The 19,182-nt window shown below is 46.5% G+C and overlaps 1 protein-coding gene across 2 annotated transcripts; it reads right to left on the bottom strand.

Annotated features, from left to right (window-relative positions):
• Positions 1 to 13: 13 nt before the first annotated feature.
• Positions 14 to 9,993, bottom strand: brd7 (bromodomain containing 7). 2 transcript variants are annotated; one of them, XM_069690399.1, is made up of 17 exons: positions 9,893 to 9,993; positions 9,330 to 9,523; positions 9,167 to 9,260; positions 9,015 to 9,072; positions 8,772 to 8,916; positions 8,459 to 8,569; positions 5,341 to 5,501; positions 4,493 to 4,607; positions 4,116 to 4,191; positions 3,894 to 4,001; positions 3,679 to 3,814; positions 2,679 to 2,790; positions 2,518 to 2,562; positions 1,763 to 1,844; positions 924 to 1,067; positions 333 to 473; positions 14 to 195 (listed from the first exon to the last, which is right to left on the bottom strand). In XM_069690399.1, exons 1-17 carry the CDS (start codon positions 9,939 to 9,941, stop codon positions 125 to 127), a joined length of 1,842 nt encoding a protein of 613 aa, XP_069546500.1. In that variant the 5' UTR covers positions 9,942 to 9,993; the 3' UTR covers positions 14 to 124. The 2 variants fall into 2 exon arrangements, with proteins under 2 accessions (XP_069546500.1, XP_069546499.1); XM_069690398.1 differs by having other exon boundaries at positions 2,518 to 2,565.
• Between the last annotated feature and the right edge of the window lie 9,189 nt (positions 9,994 to 19,182).

Raw genomic sequence — 19,182 nt, forward strand, 5'->3', positions numbered from 1 at the left:
ATGAGAGCAAAGGTTTATTAAAAAAAAAAAGTTTATTGATTGAAATGCATTTAAATGTCAGACAAAAAGCACCTTTTGTACAAAACTTAAGTTATTAAACTGAATGAGGGTGGCTGGAATCTCATCACACGGCAACGGCTGTAACCGCGTCTGCACAAGTGGACGAGGTCTCCATCGGATCGGCCGTCTGCTGCACTGGAAACGTGGAAGAAAAGGAAGCGTTATTTTGGCAGAAATGTATTCAGCGGGGTTAAAGTAGCCCTTCCGGTGCCGTCGCTGTGTTTTCACCCCCCCAGGTTACGGTGAGAGCAGCTGCTTGCGAGGTGTTTTACCCGTCGTGAGGTCCGTGAAGGGCTCCGGTGGTTCTGGAGGCGCAGCGACGCCCATCGCCTTCCTGATGCCGTAGACGCTGCTCACGTCGCACGGAGCCACCTGACCGGTCAGCTCGGCCAAGTTCCCCGTCACCTTCTCGGCTGCGGACGCAGGAGATTATGAAAGAAGACATGTTTATTCACAAGAGCTTAAATAAGGAGGTCGACGTCACTCGTATCGAAGGTAATATGGAGCCACAGCTAGCGGCCGGTTAGCTTCCGAACCCGAGGAGGAGACTCGACTGCAGGAAATTGAAAAGAAAGGCGTCGCTACTCTAAAGAATAAATCCCTGGGAACGGCGTCCGCGCCGATTTAGAATCGGATCTCTGTCTAATTGCAAATTCTTGCCTGAAGCCCAAAGACAAACCCCACCTGTGTGGGATGGATGCTGAAGAGGTCAAATGAGGGGCTGTTGGAGGTCGACAGCTGGTGGCGACCGCTGGAGTTATGGGAACAAAGGGGCCCATGCAGCGAGAGCCTCTTACCCAGCTCCAGCTCTTCTCTTACCCAGCTCCAGCTCTTCTCTTACCCAGCTCCAGCTCTTCTCTTACCCAGCTCCAGCTCTTTGGCGGTCGGGGCCAGCAAGCAGATCATGTTTGGTGGCTGTTTGGCGCTCAGTCGCTCCTTCTGTGCTTCCTGCAAGTCGCGCAGGAGCTTTGTAGTCTCGTCCAATTTCTGCTGGAAGTGCAGGGCCTCTGTGAGAGATGGGAGGGGGGGGACGACAACACACGGTTAATACTTCCTCCGGGGTTCTCCAGTTACCGAGCGGCAACAAGTATTGAACACAATACCTCCATTCTCCCTCTGCCGTGATACGAACCCCGTCGGTCCGACTGCTAAATGAACACCAGCTGACCGAGGAGGGAGGAAACTGACGGGCTGCTACAGAGATGCAAGAGGTCCATAACTGGATGATGAAGGGCTAATTGGTTCATCAGACGGCTTCATACTGAGGAATCTTTTTTTTGTTAAATTGAATTACATCAATTGTAACAGAATTTCTAATGTAATTAAGAATTCCTCTGGTTAAGTGATATGCACGTAAAGAGATTCAGGACTCTGCTCTTTGGATTCATCTCATCTGATTTTCCACGATAGTTTCGGCTGACTTGGGCTGTACAGATAAATGATCGCACGGCTCGTCTGATTCTGAACTGATCCCTGATTTTCCTCCTGCATTACCAAACCACTGTTTAGTTTACTGACAGAGAAAACCACGTAGCACTAAGTTACTCCTCTACGGCGAGCAAGAGGAAACAATCAAGACCTCTAGAAATGGCTTTTTAAGGAGCTTTTGCTTCTTTTCTTTTGAGGGAACTGAATTGAGTGATGATTGTTTAAAACGAGGATAGTTGCAACTCTAAATGTAAAAGGAGAAAGCGGTTTTTACCCCCAGAGAGCTCCTCGGCCGACCCCGGGCCCGCAGCGGAGCGCTGGACGTCCGGCCTGCTGGATGACCCGGATTCGGCTACCTACGAGGAAACGCGTTGAATCGGGTTAGAAAAAAAATTGGATTCCACACCGCGGAGCTCACGCACCGAGGAAACGTCCAGGCCTTTTGAGGCCTCTTTTGTCACGGTGCTTCTTCGCTCCAATAAAATCAAACCTAATCAAAAGCTGCAACACCCGAGCAGAGGATGAGTGTAAACTGGAGAGAGGCCAAGAACAGCAAACAGCCAGCACAGAGGGTTGCTGTGTGCCTGACGGAGGGGCCCGAGCTTCGCTTCTCTCCGCTGCTCTATGAGGAGCGATTCAGCTTCGCAGCCAGCGGGCACGGAAAGAAAACACCGTTCCCCCTCCAAATTCTCCCAACAGCGAGTAGCGCCGCTGTGTTTGGAGGGGAAACGTTCTTTCCGTGTGTGTCTGGATCACGGCTAACGGCAGCCCCCCCCCCCCCCCCCCGTTGTGTTGACGCAGCTGGTCGATGCGGCGACCGTCGGCAGAGGCCATCTATAACGCAAATGAAATGAAGCCTCCACGTATGCGAGAACACGTGATGTGCTGTCCAGTGGACAGCGGGAGCTCCTCTCTCCGACGCGTTACGCAGCGCGGGCGGATACTTCGTGTCCACTTGCGCTGTCCTGAGTGCACCGTGTCCGGGAGCTGCTCAGCACGGAGGACAGAGCAGCATTTTAAAACTCTCACCTCCATGTCATCCTTGTTCTCTGCTGTGTTTGTCGACTTTTTCACCTGCTGGACAAAAACAAAAACAAAACAAAAAAAAGACAAATAATTGTAACGTATTTCGTCAACTGATAATATTTCTGTCCCGTCAGTGGTGGTAACATGTCGCAGTAGGCGCTTACTGTCTCGGTGTCCTTCAGGCTTCTTGAATGCTCTCCGTTGGTCATCGCATCCAGAAGATTGTCCGCCAGTTTGTACACGTACCCGTCGGATTTGGCAATGAAATCTGACAAGCTGCCAAACAAACAAACAAACAAACACATTTACCACTGGCAGCAGCAGAGAGAGATTCTGAATCACTTGGTTGACAAAGAATGAGGAAAACAAGTCGATATCGACACCGCTGACACTTGCCGGAAAAAAGCCCCACCTGCACCTCCTCCTACACGGCGATACGAGTGAGAACGTGCAGCTCACTGCGATTAGTTTCACCCATCTGAGAACAACGTCACGATGTGCGTTTCCGTGAAAAGAACCAGAGTCGTTGAATCCCTCCACCAAACACTTGGGTCGCATTTACTTCCGTGTCTGTTCAGACTAATTTAAATACATGCGGTGAAGACTTTCGAGAAATTTGGCCAACAAATTGGTTGCAGCCTCGAGAGCAGACGAAGCTTTAAATGTGGACGTTGCTTCAAAGACGGATGCTTCGCGCGCGTCTTAAACCCGACGGCGCCGAAGATCTGAACAATCGCCGCAATCTCGAGATAGAAACCCGAGAGGAGCGTCACCGAGCCAATATTCAACCAAATGTGAAACCTGGTCACATCTCCCCTTCTGCTACATACGAGATATGGTGTTAAATGGTGGGAATTCTGGCGCTGCGGCCAAAAATGTGTTTAGCGAGGTCCTTCGACACGACATCTCGCGACTATTTGGGCCAAACCGAGGACGAAAAACCATTTTGTTTGTCTTAAATAATTTCAAGGATTGACCGTTTCATTCATGCGGCCGTTTGTTTCGCGGTAAAACGGGAGGTGATCAGACAGTGAGAAGTGAGCTCAGGGTGAAGCTCTTGTCTGCCGCTGACCTCCAGACTGACTGAACTCTGTGACATCTGGAAAGCGATCAGCCAGGAATGCTCGGAGCGACGCCGTGCGTCCGCGGTGACGCCGGGACTACCTGTCTGAGCGCTGCGGGCCGGACTCGTCTCCGTAGAAAGAGTAGATGAGGTCGGAGTCGTCCTTGCTGACGTTGGCGAAGCTGGAGTCGTAGGTGGGTGCGTAGGAGGTGAACGGCCCGTAGTTCATGTAGGAAACTGCGGAGAATGTGTCATTGTGATGTCAGGCTCTCGTGTCAGAGATGTTCAGGAACGTGGAGCGGGAGCGGCGCCGTACCGGGAGTTATCCTGTTCCTTTTGTCTTCCCGGAAGCCCTGCAGGGTGTTCACGCCGCTCTGCAGCCGGTTGGACATCATGCCCAGTTTCACGGGACAGTAACCGACATCTGCAACAGCGAACACACCGACGTCTCAGCCCGGTTCAGGAGCTCTCTTTGTGTTTGATGTTTGATTGCGGACTAAGTGTTTGAACTCTTTTAAAGGTTCCCAAAAGGACGTACCTCCCGCCGATGGATCCGCTGCGTTGAGGATGGCCAGAGTGGTGGAGCCGTCGGACTTCCGCCTCGCAAACTCCAGCTACACGACACACACATTGTAAAGCGAGGCAGGGGAATAATCACTTCTTAAGAGCGATACGTGACGACACTGTGGTTGAACCATTCGGAAAGATACGAGAAACATCGGGCAGATATTTAGACCGTCGCTGATCGATCAACAAAAGCCTCTTTTTAAGATGAAGAAGCATCTTTAACGTTGAACTGAAAGAAAAGTTTGGATATTTTCTCATCTGAAGGCCTTAACATTTCCTTTTCGTGCTGTCATTCGAAAGATCACGATACTTAAAACTGAATTGTGGAGTTCGATGTTGCTTTCTCACATCACACTGCAGCACTCTGTTGGACAGCTTCCCTCCAGACTCCTCGATGACCTTGCGTATTTCCTCCAGTTCTTTCTCCGCCTTTGCCGCTTCGTCCTTGGAGTCCTTGTCCTGTCTGCAAATGAAACGCAAATTGAAAGACAGTGGATGAGAGACACTTTGACCATGAACGAAAAGGTTTTCACTTTGTGGCGTCAAACAAACAGCGTGCACGCGGCAGCAGAATACTGCCGGGAGGAAATCCGGTCGAGCCTTTCTGTTCGTTAAACGCCTACGTTCTGCTTTCATTCCTCACAAGCTTTTGCTGACGTCAGTAAACGCCACCGAGAAAAATATACTCTGTATCGTTTTGTGCGATCGAAAGGTAAAAAAAAGAAAAAAAAAGAAAAAGAAAAGGTATTTGGAATTGAAAGCGTCACCGTAACGGGGCTGTCTGAGGCTCTTCCTCCGACGGTGAGGCCGGTTCCGTTACGTCACTGCAAAAACACAGATGTATAAGATGCACGGCCTCGAGAGGAAACGAGTCCCGTCATGTTGCGACGCATTCCTCGCATTCTCAGCCTCCAGCTCCACGGTGGAAAACCAACTGGCTGAAGAGTGAGAGGAACACGAAGCTCACAGGAACCAACACGGAGTGGGAAACGGTTTCCATCAACGCGCCGCAGCCGCGCTCGCGTTAACATGAAACCGCGCCGCTTTTTCAATCTTAAAACATCTGCGCGTGCGGCGGGCCGGATGTCACTTCAACACACGTTCACGAGTATCATTCCAGCTCTTCTCCGAACTCTGAACGTTCACGTGACCGGAAGACTGCAGGAGGCTTGTGCGAAGTCGGCAGGTTAAAGGACCTGGGTGTCTGGGAGCGCTCGCTGGTGTCCGTGGCCGTGGCTCCCTCCTTGTTCTGGTCCAGGCTGGTCCCCCCTTGGTCCTCAGACTTTACCGGCTTTTTGGAAGAAGGGTCGAGGCCGGACATAAAGTCTATGCTCTGCTTCAGGCTCTCCAGCCTTTCCTGTCGGAAACACAAAGCATTTCGTTCAGATAAAAGTGCGTGCGGTGGTTCAGAGATCGATCTGAAGGTATCTGCCGCCCCCATCTGTTGCATTACTGCAAAAGCAAGGTCAGTTTTGCGAAGAGCGAAGCAAACACAGCGCTGCTACGATGACGGTGAAGACATGAGCAGCTTTTTACTTCCCTCTGTCCAGTCTAAAATGTTTCTCGTCCCTAAACTGAACTTTAAAAAGTGTGTAGTGAATCTAAAAAAAAAAAAAAAAAAAAAAAAGGGTAGTTTGTTGTTTCAGCCCTGTGGCGGTCGGGATCTGTGAAGTTAAAACAACCTTTAGGCGCCTGTAACTTTCCCCGTTCATTTGTGAATGCCGATATGGATAGTTGGCCGTACGGAGGAGGTCGGTCCGGCTCCCTCTCCACCGCTACAGTCTGGTACAGCCACCGCATTACTGCTGCTGCTTTCGTTCGACCTAATTAAATCAAAAGCTCTCCTTTTACATGACTGGCGTGACGAGGCTCTTTATCGTTTCGTCCGCAATCTGGTCATATACTGAATTAGACCGAGTCCTGTTCCTGTTTGAGTGTTTCGCTGTGGATAGAGTCTCTAAAACACGCGTCTCCAAGGAGAATGGAGACAATTCAATTGTAGATGACTGTTGACATCTTGATCCACATTCAAGCTTTGTGGGAAGATGTAGACAAAACTGCCGTATATATATATATATATACATATATATATATATATATATATGTACAGTGGGTACAGAAAGTATTCAGATCCCTTTAAATTTTTCACTCTTTGTTTCATTGCAGCCATTTGCTAAAATCAAAAAAGTTCATTTTATTTCTCATTAATGTACACTCAGTACCCCATCTTGACAGAAAAAAACAGAAATGTAGAAATTTGTGCAAATTTATTAAAAAAGAAAAACTGAAATATCACATGGTCATAAGTATTCAGACCCTTTACTGTGACACTCATATTTAAGTCACATGCTGTCCATTTCTTCTGATCCTCCTTGAGATGGTTCTACTCCTTCATTGGAGTCCAGCTGTGTTTAATTAAACTGATTGGACTTGATTAGGAAAGGCACACACCTGTCTATATAAGACCTTACAGCTCACAGTGCATGTCAGAGCAAATGAGAATCATGAGGTCGAAGGAACTGTCCAAGGAGCTCAGAGACAGAATTGTGGCAAGGCACAGATCTGGCCAAGGTTACAAAATAATTTCTGCAGCACTCAAGGTTCCTAAGAGCACAGTGGCCTCCATAATCCTTAAATGGAAGAAGTTTGGGATGACCAGAACTCTTCCTAGACCTGGCCGTCCAGCCAAACTGAGCAATCGTGGGAGAAGAGCCTTGGTGAGAGAGGTAAAGAAGAACCCAAAGATCACTGTGGCTGAGCTCCAGAGATGCAGTAGGGAGATGGGAGAAAGTTCCACCAAGTCAACTATCACTGCAGCCCTCCACCAGTCGGGGCTTTATGGCAGAGTGGCCCGACGGAAGCCTCTCCTCAGTGCAAGACATATGAAAGCCTGCATAGAGTTTGCCAAAAAACACATGAAGGACTCCCAGACTACGAGAAATAAGATTCTCTGGTCTGATGAGACCAAGATTAAACTTTTTGGCGTTAATTCTAAGCGGTATGTGTGGAGAAAACCAGGCACTGCTCATCACCTGCCCAATACAATCCCAACAGTGAAACATGGTGGTGGCAGCATCATGCTATGGGGGTGTTTTTCAGCTGCAGGAACAGGACGACCGGTTGCAATTGAAGGAAAGATGAATGCGGCCGAGTACAGAGATATCCTGGAAGAAAACCTCTTCCAGAGTGCTCTGGACCTCAGACTGGGCCGAAGGTTCACCTTTCAACAAGACAATGACCCTGAGCACACAGCTAAAATAACAAAGGAGTGGCTTCAGAACAACTCTGTGACCATTCTTGACTGGCCCAGCCAGAGCCCTGACCTAAACCCAATTGAGCATCTCTGGAGAGACCTGAAAATGGCTGTCCACCAACGTTCACCATCCAACCTGACGGAACTGGAGAGGATCTGCAAGGAAGAATGGCAGAGGATCCCCAAATCCAGGTGTGAAAAGCTTGTTGCATCATTCCCAAGAAGACTCATGGCTGTACGAGCTCAAAAGGGTGCTTCTACTCAATACTGAGCAAAGGGTCTGAATACTTATGACCATGTGATATTTCAGTTTTTCTTTGTTAATAAATTTGCACAAATTTCTACATTTCTGTTTTTTTCTGTCAAGATGGGGTGCTGAGTGTACATTAATGAGACATAAAATGAACTTTTTTGATTTTAGCAAATGGCTGCAATGAAACAAAGAGTGAAAAATGTAAAGGGGTCTGAATACTTTCCGTACCCACTGTATATACAGACAATCTGCTTAACAGATGCTTGTAAAGTTTCACGTCATGTTTTGAGTAGGGTTTGTTACAGGAACTTGTTTGGAGGTTAATTATTGTTGTGCTGCTATTTAATATGTATCAAACTAACTGCAATGTATGTGGCGTTTAAATACACACACATGTACATTATACATGCATTTACACCACATGCTCCATCCTTTCCCTATTCCCCCACCCCACCTGGTCTGCCCCCCTCCCACTCCATATACACACATCTTTCTCCCCTTCTCTGTTAATTATAACCTACACTGCTGGAACACTTCATTTCATAGCAAGCATATTGTCTCTTCAAGGCTGGCAGGCAGGTCATAAATTATCCTGAAGGTGAGGATGGAAGTTGGAGGAGATAGTTATAGATATATATATATATATGACTTTTTGTTGCTGTTTAAACGTCTTTCAGGCGTGGGGGGAAAAAAAAGGCTATTTTAAATTTTGGACTATTAACCAACAATCCCTGAGTGAACACTGTTAGCCTGAGTAAGGTACAAGGAACATATCGAGAACGTCAGGGTCCGCGTTGTTTCACGCTACCTGGCTCAGGATCTTCATCCCGGAGTGCAACAGTTTCCGAGCTGCTTTGTGGTAGATCGTCTCAGGTTTGTTGTAAATCATGGCGTTCTCACACATGATCCTGAAATCCACCTGCATCAACAACACACATCCCAGGACGTCAAAGACGTGGACAACATGCGTCTGTGAATCAAAGCACACTGAACATGTAGGAATCTGGTCCGCTTGATATTTTAGCTTCGTCATTAAAGGTTTCTTACTCTGACACGAGTTCAACACGCGCCGGGTTTCGGCTATTTTGGTTCAAAGAGCTGCGCGCGATGCAGACGGTTACCTTGAGCTCGTTCAGCGACTGGTAGCACTCTTTCTTTACTTTGTCCCTGATTGTACTGAAGTCCATCGGTCGCTTGATGATGGAGGAGTAGCCGGGAGCGATGAGGTCCGTCACCGGGAAGGAGAAGAACGCGCTGGGATCTTTCCTGCCGAGGAGACGGAGGGAGAAAGTCGGTTAACGACTCGGAGGAAACATCTGGTTGTCATGAAACATCAGCTGTGCCACATGTGATCGGTGCTGCACCTTTGGAGCTGCCTGATGAGCTGGTTCAAAGCTTCCTGCAGAGGAGTCTGCTCTTTTTCTGCAAGAAAGCACCGAAATCAAAGGAAGTAATGGATGAGAATGAAGGTTTGAGGACACGGTGCACTAAGCTGTGGTTCCCTGGAGGAGGATACCTTCCAGTTTATCCAGCTCGGACCGGATCGGAGTTCTGCTCTGCTCTCGGTCATCGTCTCGATCCGCATCCGGTCCTTTCTTCTTCTTGGTCATCTAACAAACAAAGATGAAATCCTCACTCACTATAACCCCTTCAAGAGGACAACCACCCTCCGTCGTTACCTTTTTCTTCCCTCTGTCTTCCTCCGGTGAGCCGAAGCTCCTCTCTTTGTCCTTCTTCTTCTTCTTCTTCTTGTCTTTGGGTTTGTCTCCGTCCGCCGGCTGCTCGTCGTAAAACGTGTCCAGACTCGAGCTCCCCGTCGTCACTTCGTTCCCGGAGACCTTCAACACCAGCTTCAGAGGTCTCTCTCCGTAGTCTGCAGACACATCAACCAAACCGAGTCACGGACCTCCGGTGACAGGAAGCTCCGGACAGGAGCCGCTCCCTGCTGTCTGGCTCCGGCTCGAGTTAACGTCCTTCTCTATTCTTACGTCACTGAGCTTTTTGTTTTTACATTTTATTTTTATTATTATTATTATTATTATTATTCGAGACCAGACTCTGTGAAACCGACACAAACATGCGGGAAGCGGATCCGTGAATCGGTCCAGCAGCGAGCTGACGGACGGACGACGTTAGCTCGGGTCGTGCTAACGCGGCTAACGAGCGCCAAACACAGCTGGAGGATCAAAACACAAATCAAGTCACAGTTCGTGCAGATGAATAAAAGACGGAAATGAAATACCTTCATATCCGTGTTTCTCGGACTTGTGCTTTTTGTGTTTCTTGCCCATTGTTTGTATTTTGCTCTGGCACCTGCCGGTTGTGCTGTCTGTGGAAGCGGAAGTAGTACTTTACGTGAGGGGAGCGGCGGATTCCGACAGCGCCACCTGCCGGGGAGGCGGTGGTGACGCGACCCGGTGTGATGCTTCGTTCCGCCAGGAGGGGGCGACATACGCTTTGAATTAAACCTCAACCACGGACGGACGGAGTCCTGGAGAACTTCTACCACCAGATAAGTGTCAGCTTGCATTATGAGTGCTGTTTTTTTGGAGAGATTATTTGACAGCAGTCGGTGAGTTCATCCTTTAATTGGAGCTGGGAGGCTCAATCATAGTCCTGCCAAAGAGTTCTTTGCGTAAAACCAGGAGCTCTCCTCTCAGCTCCACTGGGACAAATCAGTTGCTGATTCTGCATACTGGGCCAAGGAAATACACAATGATCCGTTTGAAAGTTAGAAATGAGACCGATGACGTCATCGTGATTATTTTTCAAGGTGGACAAAGTTGGCTCCAGCTCCCGTTTTGACTGTTGTCAGACTGTGGAATAAGCATCACAAATTTGCCCCAATTATATGAGTTAGTCGGGTCCTACTAAACCCACTGATGGTTTCAGGAGGCCCTAATCAGTGTCAGGTGTACTGGACCTTTGCTGCCACAGTAACAGTAATACACGCATGGTTAGTGTGTATAACAGTTTGGTGAGGTTCAGGCAGCAAAACTGCTTGTTTGGTCTCGGCCACTTCTTACTTTAAAGCATTACACAAGTTAACTCACGTATACTACAACAACCTGACTGCACCACAGGCCTGTCAATCAAACCAGCCACGCCCCCAAACATACCTCTCTTTGAGGCCTAATATCTAATTAGTAATGGGATTATATACAGATGGAAAACTAATCAGAAGGACTTTAGCAAGTGACACTATAATGACTTTTGAAAAAATGATTGAATCGGTATTTCATGACAGAAGTTGAATGGGAGTCTATGGAGACAGAAGTGGTTTTGAGCCGACCCCTAGCGGCCCTCGGTGGTGTTGCAGTTTCAGGCACTCACAGTGGCCTTGCTATTTCCACTTTTATCTACAGTCTATGATCCAACCGCCCCCAATCTCCATTCTTACCCTTGACTTAGTCGCTCTTTAGACAAAATCTCCTGACTTCTTGCTTTGCTCCCGTCACAATTGCACCTGCCACTAGAGGTCGCACTTACCGTAACCTTCCAGCCCAATAGGTCCAGTCGACCCCTATGAGCTCATTTATTTGGGGCAGATGTGTGATGATCGGGACCCTCGAGTGCCACAAAAGACCTCAGACAACTGTTTTCACAGGCTGAGTCTTTTCCTCCCAGTCGTGTGACGTTGTGTAAGATCAGTGCAACTCATTTGTGTTGTAACGCTCTTCAGTTATCTTCGACAGCCTTTTTAGACATTCAGGTTATTTGCATTGACTAACCTAGACTTGCATAGGAGGCCATTCTTACAGCTTTAATTCACAAATTAATTCACTGAATCTTGTTTAAATAAACCAGAGTGATCTCCAAAGGGAGACAGATGACACTCGGTTGGATTTGGGCTTTGCAGGACTCTGTAGAGTCTGGAGCTTCCCTGCCTCGCAGAGCTGTTATGCTCTGTTAAATCGGCACATATTGTACAGGCCGATGAATGACAGATGTTTTATTCATGGAGGAGAGATAGTGTACATTCTTTGAAGCACATTCCAGGTTTTATGAAGAGGGCAAAGGATGGGGGAAGAAGTTTTGAAAGGAATGAAGATTGACTGAATCCACCATTTCTGCCATTCCTGCCTTCAGATGAGGAGGTGAGTCTGACGCTCTGTTGATGTTTGAGTCTCCTATCTAAGCAAACCCATCCCCAACAAATTACTTCCTGATCTGTCATGAAATATCAGCATCAAAGCGCATTCTTTACAGACACTCGGGGCTGCTAGAGATGTTTGTCTGATGGACAAAGTTTCACTTAAGAGCCAACATATTATTATCTATGAAATTTTTGGACCAGAGAAATCATTTCTTGAAAACGTGACATACTCGGTGAGGCATTTTTTTCATCTTAAAAAAAGAAGATATAAAATAGGACACAGAAAAAAACAAAAAACTATTTGTAGGTTTAGAAAATCTTAAATGGGTAGAAAGTGAATTTTTGTCCACTTTGTGGGAAAACAAGCTGTAAGCTTTAAAGTTGATTCGACACACTTGTTAGGGAGCCTGTTTACACATCCAGCCAGCGTGGAGCAACATTAGCATTCATTTGGAGTCTTGAGCTGCGTCTCAAACTCCATGTTTATGTACATGCACTTGCTGTTTTAAGTGTGTTTACACTGTCAAGTATAGAAACCTGCTGTGGTGGACTCTTAATGGTCCACAAATTGAGCATGAAACACTGGACACTTTTCACCATCAGCAGTCGTGGTGACAACGACGTGGAGTAAAGGAAGCGAACACCGACCTCTTTTCAACCTGCGGCGTCCGAGGAAGCTGCAGCTGTTGTGGAACATCACACGATACCAGTACAAGTTGTATACCACCACAAATAAAGTGTTTATTTGAAATTAAGTAGCCTACTACTATACTGCTGTTGGACAGAAGCTGTTTCATTTGTGTGTTGAACACAACATGTTCATATTGAGATGGATGGATGGATGGATGGATGGATGGATGGATGGATGGATGGATGGATGGATGGATGATGGATGGATGGATGGATGATAGATGGATAGATGATGGATGGATGGATGATAGATGGATGGATGGATGATAGATGGATGGATGGATGATAGATGGATAGATGATGGATGGATGGATGATAGATGGATAGATGATGGATGGATGGAGACGACAGGGCGAGACGAACCCTGTGTTCCGAATCACATACAATATAGTTTTACTTTTAGTACGTACCAAAGCTACCCTTAAATCGGATGCACCGGTTGCATGTAATATATAGACAAATACTACTTCATCATAAACATGCACCTTGAACTTTGACCCTCTTGGTCATATCCGTCACGATCCGTAGTGCAACAGTTGGAGTAAAAAGAAAAAGGACTTAGAATGTGTACGCGTCCTTTTGAAGCCTCTTCTTCTTCTCTTCTTCTTCTTCTCTTCTTCTTCTTACTTTTGTGGGTGGAGCATTAGCGCCACCGAATGTCTCGGTGGCTCAGCCGATGTGACGTATCTTCCGCCATCCAGAGGATTGTGGCTCTAGACAAGCACGCTGGCCTGCAAACTGCAAAATATGATCAGATGTAGTCGGACATCCTGGTACTTTTTGCATACTATGTTTGATGTACTGTGTATAGGGACATACTAAATCTTGTTCTGGCACTAAATAGTATGTGAGTATGGATATTGGAACGCAGTGTATATATCATAAGTCCTTTCTCCTTGATCGTTGTAGGCGTGTCCAAATCCTGCACACAGTAGCTGTAAATCAAGTGATCCTAGAAGGTCAAGTGCTCTTACACACTGGAGCATTTTAGGGTGAATACAACACACCAACAAACTTAGACTGAAAGAGGTCATTGATTACTGTACAAGACAGCAGTGTAATGCGTCCGCTGGTCAAAGGTCTGAGTCTCATGCCAGGACCTGACTTCCCCTCTGCAGCCCCACAGAGGCCGTGGGATCCATCTGCTTCAGTCCAGCTGCGGAGCTGCACACGCTTTGGAAGTCCACGGATTAAAAGGAGATCAGTTACACCAAACAGGGCTAACAAATGGCAGATGTTGTGAAATTCATTATCCTCTGTCACAACAGAGGGGCTAAAAGGAACCCGGAGACCGTTTCCACATGAAAGCGGCATCCCAGCAGAACCATGGGAAACCGCTTCCCGCTCGGCAGGCTGGAGGATGGAACTGGGATGTTTTGGTCTCCGCACATACACACAACAAAAATACAAACAGGCATACAAAGACAGGCTTTGAACGGTTTATCTGTCTTGCACATGGTTCGACTGAAGCAGCGTTGGAGATAGAAATGTGATGTCTGAGCCAGAGGACTGCGGTCAGTTCTTAATTTTTTAGGGTGCTGGGACAATCTAGTTTGAGTTGTGCTGTAAAATGTCATTTTTTTTCTGACTTCATGTACATGAAGCTTACTGTCGTGTTCTTTGTGTTTTACATTTGCACTGTTCCTTGCTCCGTTTGAAAACGTGGATTTTAAAGTTACAAGTCACTCTGCAGGGTAATTACATCAAACTTAAAGCCCGTAACAAATGGAAATGAATAACTTCTGTCCTTATGGATAGATATGAGAATATGGCGTGAAGTTTGGTCATAAAAGTGTATTCTTTTCACTAGAAGTTGTCAGAGTCCTGCTCAGATATGACAGATGAAATGTTTGGGGTCATTACAACTGTCAGCGCAGAACGGGTTTGAAGATGTACCCAGCCATCACAAGTAAGTCAGACAGAAACATCAAAGAGGAGAAGCCAATCATTCTGCCTCAGTGTTTTTCTCCCGCCTGCCAGTCTGTCATGGCAACATCTTTGAGCATCAATCACTCATCCCCGTTAAAGCGTTTTGTGCATGGCGACTCTATTTTTGTCTGTAACCAAAACTCTTCATGCGTGCGGGTTTGATTGTCAATTTTTACAGCTCGCCGCTGTCTCGTTCCCATCCTGCGGTCCTCTGACATCCCACCCAGGTCTGTGGATGAAGGTGTGTTGATGTAACAACCAGCTGCTTGTTGTGATGTAGCAACGGCAGAAAGGCTCCGTTCAAACAACAACAACAACAAAACAGTCAGACAAACAAGTGGTCCCGTGCAACCTGGTATCACGGCAAAGCGTGAAATAGACACGCCCGTCCACTTACAGCAAAACATGAGATAGCCACGCTTTGGGCTGTCTAGGCATAAAAGTTACACATTTTCCTGTAGTGGACAAAGATGAAACCTACTGCATGCTGTAAGGCATGTGGTTTACAGGAAAATGAAACTTTTTGCCAAAACACATGGTTGGAGTTAGGAAACATACAACAACTCAAGAAAAACATTGCCCTGCATGGCAGTCCGTGCTTAATGACCTCCAGGACAACCCTCCTGCCTTAAAATGCAGATAAAAAGTGTCCTTTGTATTTGGTCACCAAACCTCTGTTGTGGGACTTAAACATTTACGTGCGTGTCATTTTAACGCTTAGAAAATGTGTAACTTTCACACTTAGACAGCCCAAATGTGGCTATCTCACGTTTTGCTGTAGTGGACGGGCGTGTCTCTTTCACGCTTTGCCGTAATACTGGGTTGCATCATGATCCCCAACCAGACTCAAAATCAGGACCTCAGATCTTGGGGCCAATAGGATGCCAGTTATTTCAGGTTACTGAATATCTTATTAGCATCTGCCACCTCCAATTTTTAGCCCCAGCGGTCTCTGCTCCACATCCTCTGATGTATATTTCATCGGGCTTGCTTAATGTTTTTGTAGTTTAATGTCACTCTCTGCTTTAAGGTGCTTAATGCATTATTCTACTTTGGAAAACTCCATTATAATGGCGGATTTTTTTTTTTTTTAAAGGAAGCTGGTCTGATGTGTGACTGCATGGGGATGCTTGTTGGGAGTTGTCTGTGTGTATAATCACTGGGGCACGCACATCAAAATGCTTGCATGTATCATAAAGTCGGAAGTGTGTCGGAGTGAGTGTGTGCGACAGGACAAGCGAGGTGGGGTTGCTGTAGGGGAGGGTTAGGGGGGGGGGGGATGCCTGATTTCTGTCGATCCGAGTCTTTATTCTCCCCGAGCCTCTAAAGACAGTGGTCCTGGGGTGGGAAAAATACACAGGGGAGACGTGTTCAAAGCCTGCGAGCTTGGTGACGATCCTCCGTCAGATCCTTAGCCGTTTGAAAAGTTCATATAAACTGAAAGACAGCCGCTGGGAAATGGTCTTTGCAAACTCAATGAGAGTTTATCATCTCGACGCAGGGAGAGGCACCGTTTGAGGTGGAAACGTGCTGCCTGTAATCTTGCGCTCCTTCAGAGGTGGATCAGGGACCCCTCCCTCCTCAAAAAGCCATTAAACCCGGGTCCTTATAAACAAGGTATCTCAGAGAAGGAGCTGTCATCTGTCTTTACTTGTAGCCGCCTAAAAACAGCTCCTGTTTATGACCCGCTGTTGCTTGAACAGAGTGATAAATTCTTGCTCAAACTGTTAAAACATGCCCTGTAGTTGAAAACGGATAATTATGTCAACACAAAACCACATTTATTGCAATTCTGAGTAAACGAAAGTGCCATCGCACCACAGTTCAGGTTGTTTGCAGCGAATGTTTCGCCTCAGAATGTCCAAAAGCAAGATTTCATAATATTATTTGGGTCTATGTACATTTTATTTATTACAGAAATGTGCTCCACTTAAGTACAAAAACCCAGTTTTGTAAAGGGACTCTAGAGTTTGTCTAAATTATTTTAGTTTATATTAAAATCATCTATTGGAAAGCATGTTTTATCAAATTCCTTCCATTTTGTAATAGTTGTAAAGTAATTAATGCACTAAAACCTTCGTATAAGGGAATTGTCATCACAGGTTTGATGTGTGCTTCTCTCTATCTGTCAATCTTGTGTCACTCCCTGCGCCCACCAGAGGTCCTCAGTCTGTCTCTGTCTCTCTCTCCATGCTTTGTTCACCTGGATGTCTCACCTGCTCTCAGTTCCCTCATAAGCCCGGCTGCAGCCTCCTGCCAATCACCCGAGCTGGTGTGAAATAACTCATCGCTGGATTCTGTGTCAGTAAGTCAAAGTTAAAACCTTTCAAGTTTAGAACTGTGCCTTCGTCTCCACTCGTGTTTTAGACTCTTTTTCCCCCCCTTCATTTCCTGGACTTTGTTTCGCCTCACTCCTCATTGTAAGTTAAGCTCTTTTGTTTCCTTGTGTCTGAAGTCGTTATGTTTTGGCCGTTCCTCCTGCTCAGTCGTGACGGCCTTCAATCATGGAAGTACTGTAATAGTGTTGATTAGTTTCTGAGTGCCTGAGCAAATAATGAAAGTGACGCGTACAGTGGGGGTCAAAAGTAGCCTGGCTCTGCTTCAGTTTTCTTTACTGTGATTATAGTCGGGACGCACTGTTGATATTAGCGTTCGCTCGGCCCCTGCGAAAGACGGACCAATCACTGCTGGTGGTTAAGTGTGTTTGTCCCGCCCCTCCTTCACTGTGGTTGGATGGCTGGGTGAAAAGTGACAGTGAAGCAAATTAATTTTTTTTTTAACTCTCTGTTACCGGGGAAAAAAAGGAACATTGAGCACTCGGTGCAGAATAAATGCTCAGCGCCTCGTCACAATGCTGGCGTTCATTAAAAACAATTTTAAAAACACACAGTGTTCAGTAAAAAAAAAAAAAAAAAAAAAAAATGCTTTGGTGGACGAAGCCCCTGGTAGTTGCAGCGGTGGTCGGCCGGTGTCGGCGCATGATGATTGAGTGAAATTGACCCGAGGTCTCCGCCCAGTTGGATGAAACGTCAGCGAACGATTCCCTACAGAGGGTCTCCAGACCCATATATCCACGCATTTAATTCTGGTCTGGGTACGCCAGGGTGGGTCAAAAGGGGCTCAACGAAAATGTTTCGCCCCGGGGCCCCTCATGAGGTTAATCTAGTCATAGATGGAGCACTGAATAGTCAGCTATTGGCAGCATTTTCAACCAACTCATGGAGCTACCGTTAGCTTGATTAGCTAGCTCCACCTGCTATTTATTTTCTACATCTTTCTGAAATTATGGACAGACTAAAGAACAATTTAAGGGGTAAATCGGTAAATCTGCCCTCTTTGTGTTTGTAAACTGTATGCGTGTTGTGCCAGGAAGCAACAGATGCAACAACAGGAAGAAACAAGTGTTTAGTGAAATATTACTTGCCTTCCAAATCAAACTTTAACACTGTTTGACCATTCATCAACAGCTTGAAGAAAGTTGGCAGCATAGCTGTAACTTCCTTGTAAAATAAACCTTGCTGGAGTTGCTGGCGGCTCTTTGATCCGCAGCCGTATTCGGGCTGCAACACACAAACCTACAGTCTCCAAAAACTCATGAACAATCGCATCCTTCCCGCTGGTCCGTCATAAAAAGAGCCACACGACGGTGATATCCAGGGCCTTGGAAAAGTGGGAGGAAACCAGAGATCACTGTGAGGGGATGACGGTAATTGTCTCATTTAGAGACTGATGCCCACATGTAAGAGTAATTACGGAGGACCATTATTCTCTCCTGCCTGTGGGTGTGTGTTTGTATGCTGTAGAGGCCGGTCATTCAGGCGGGTCCCAGCAGCAGATTACAAAGGTGTGGCTGCCGCGCCACATCCAAATGTGACACATAAAAGACAAAAGTGCAGATCAACAGAGGGTTCCTCGGCCCCATTCCGCTACTTTGCCGTCAATCTGACAGATGGCACGGGCCTGTCTGAGGCCCTGGCAATGAGGAGTGCAGTGGCTTCAAAGGCCCTCTGTAATCTGCAGAAACATCACAGGCCGGGAGAAAGTGACTGTCTCCCAGACACCCGCCCTACTAAGAGGGCGAGCGAGGCGCTAATGAAAGGCAGATAAAGGGATCGCAGGCACAGACAGCGCCTCGTGGAAAAAAACAGAAAAAGAGATAGAAAACATCAGGTAGGCTGGGCTTTTTTCTTTGCCTTTCCTTTCCTTTTAAAGAATCTGCAGATAAATGGTCTCGTCAGTCCCTTTGTGTTCCCTGAAAAACAGCAACACACAGATAAAGAGTTATGTTCAAAGCTCTCCTCCCCTATTGAGTATGACTCAATTCAGACTAAATGGTCAGTGCTGAGTATGGGGTAAAGTTAGTGAAGATAGCAGAAGGATGAAGATTGGGCTTTTTGTTGTTGTTGTTGTTGGAAATGTCACCGGTTGCTTGTGTTTTTGGATGCTTTGATGTGACAGTCAGGCCTGACGCTCGCTGTCAGCCGCAGAATTAATCAGAGGAACTCGGTTCTTTGTCGCACCTTGCTGCATTCATTTATCGCCCAGGAAGGAGCCACAATCCTTTCATTTGGACTAATCAATTCTTGCTTTTTAGTGACATCTTGGCACACTGGAGGTTCACATCTCCTTCTAGACAGCACCACTATTAAAAGCACAATATGTCCTTTTACTTTCTAGGAAACTGTTCAACCCCCACCTATTCGGAGCACTTATCGAAAACACACTTTAGCTTATTATATAACGGTCAAACAATTACTTTCTTGTGAAAAAAAAACACACGCTTTGGCCATTTATGGATAAAAAAAAAAAAAATAAAA

Source organism: Brachyistius frenatus, unplaced genomic scaffold (genome assembly GCF_029030835.1).
Source record: "Brachyistius frenatus isolate BFR_SWC_R1_liver_20210118 unplaced genomic scaffold, ASM2903083v1 Contig_9, whole genome shotgun sequence".
NCBI lineage: Eukaryota > Metazoa > Chordata > Actinopteri > Embiotocidae > Brachyistius > Brachyistius frenatus.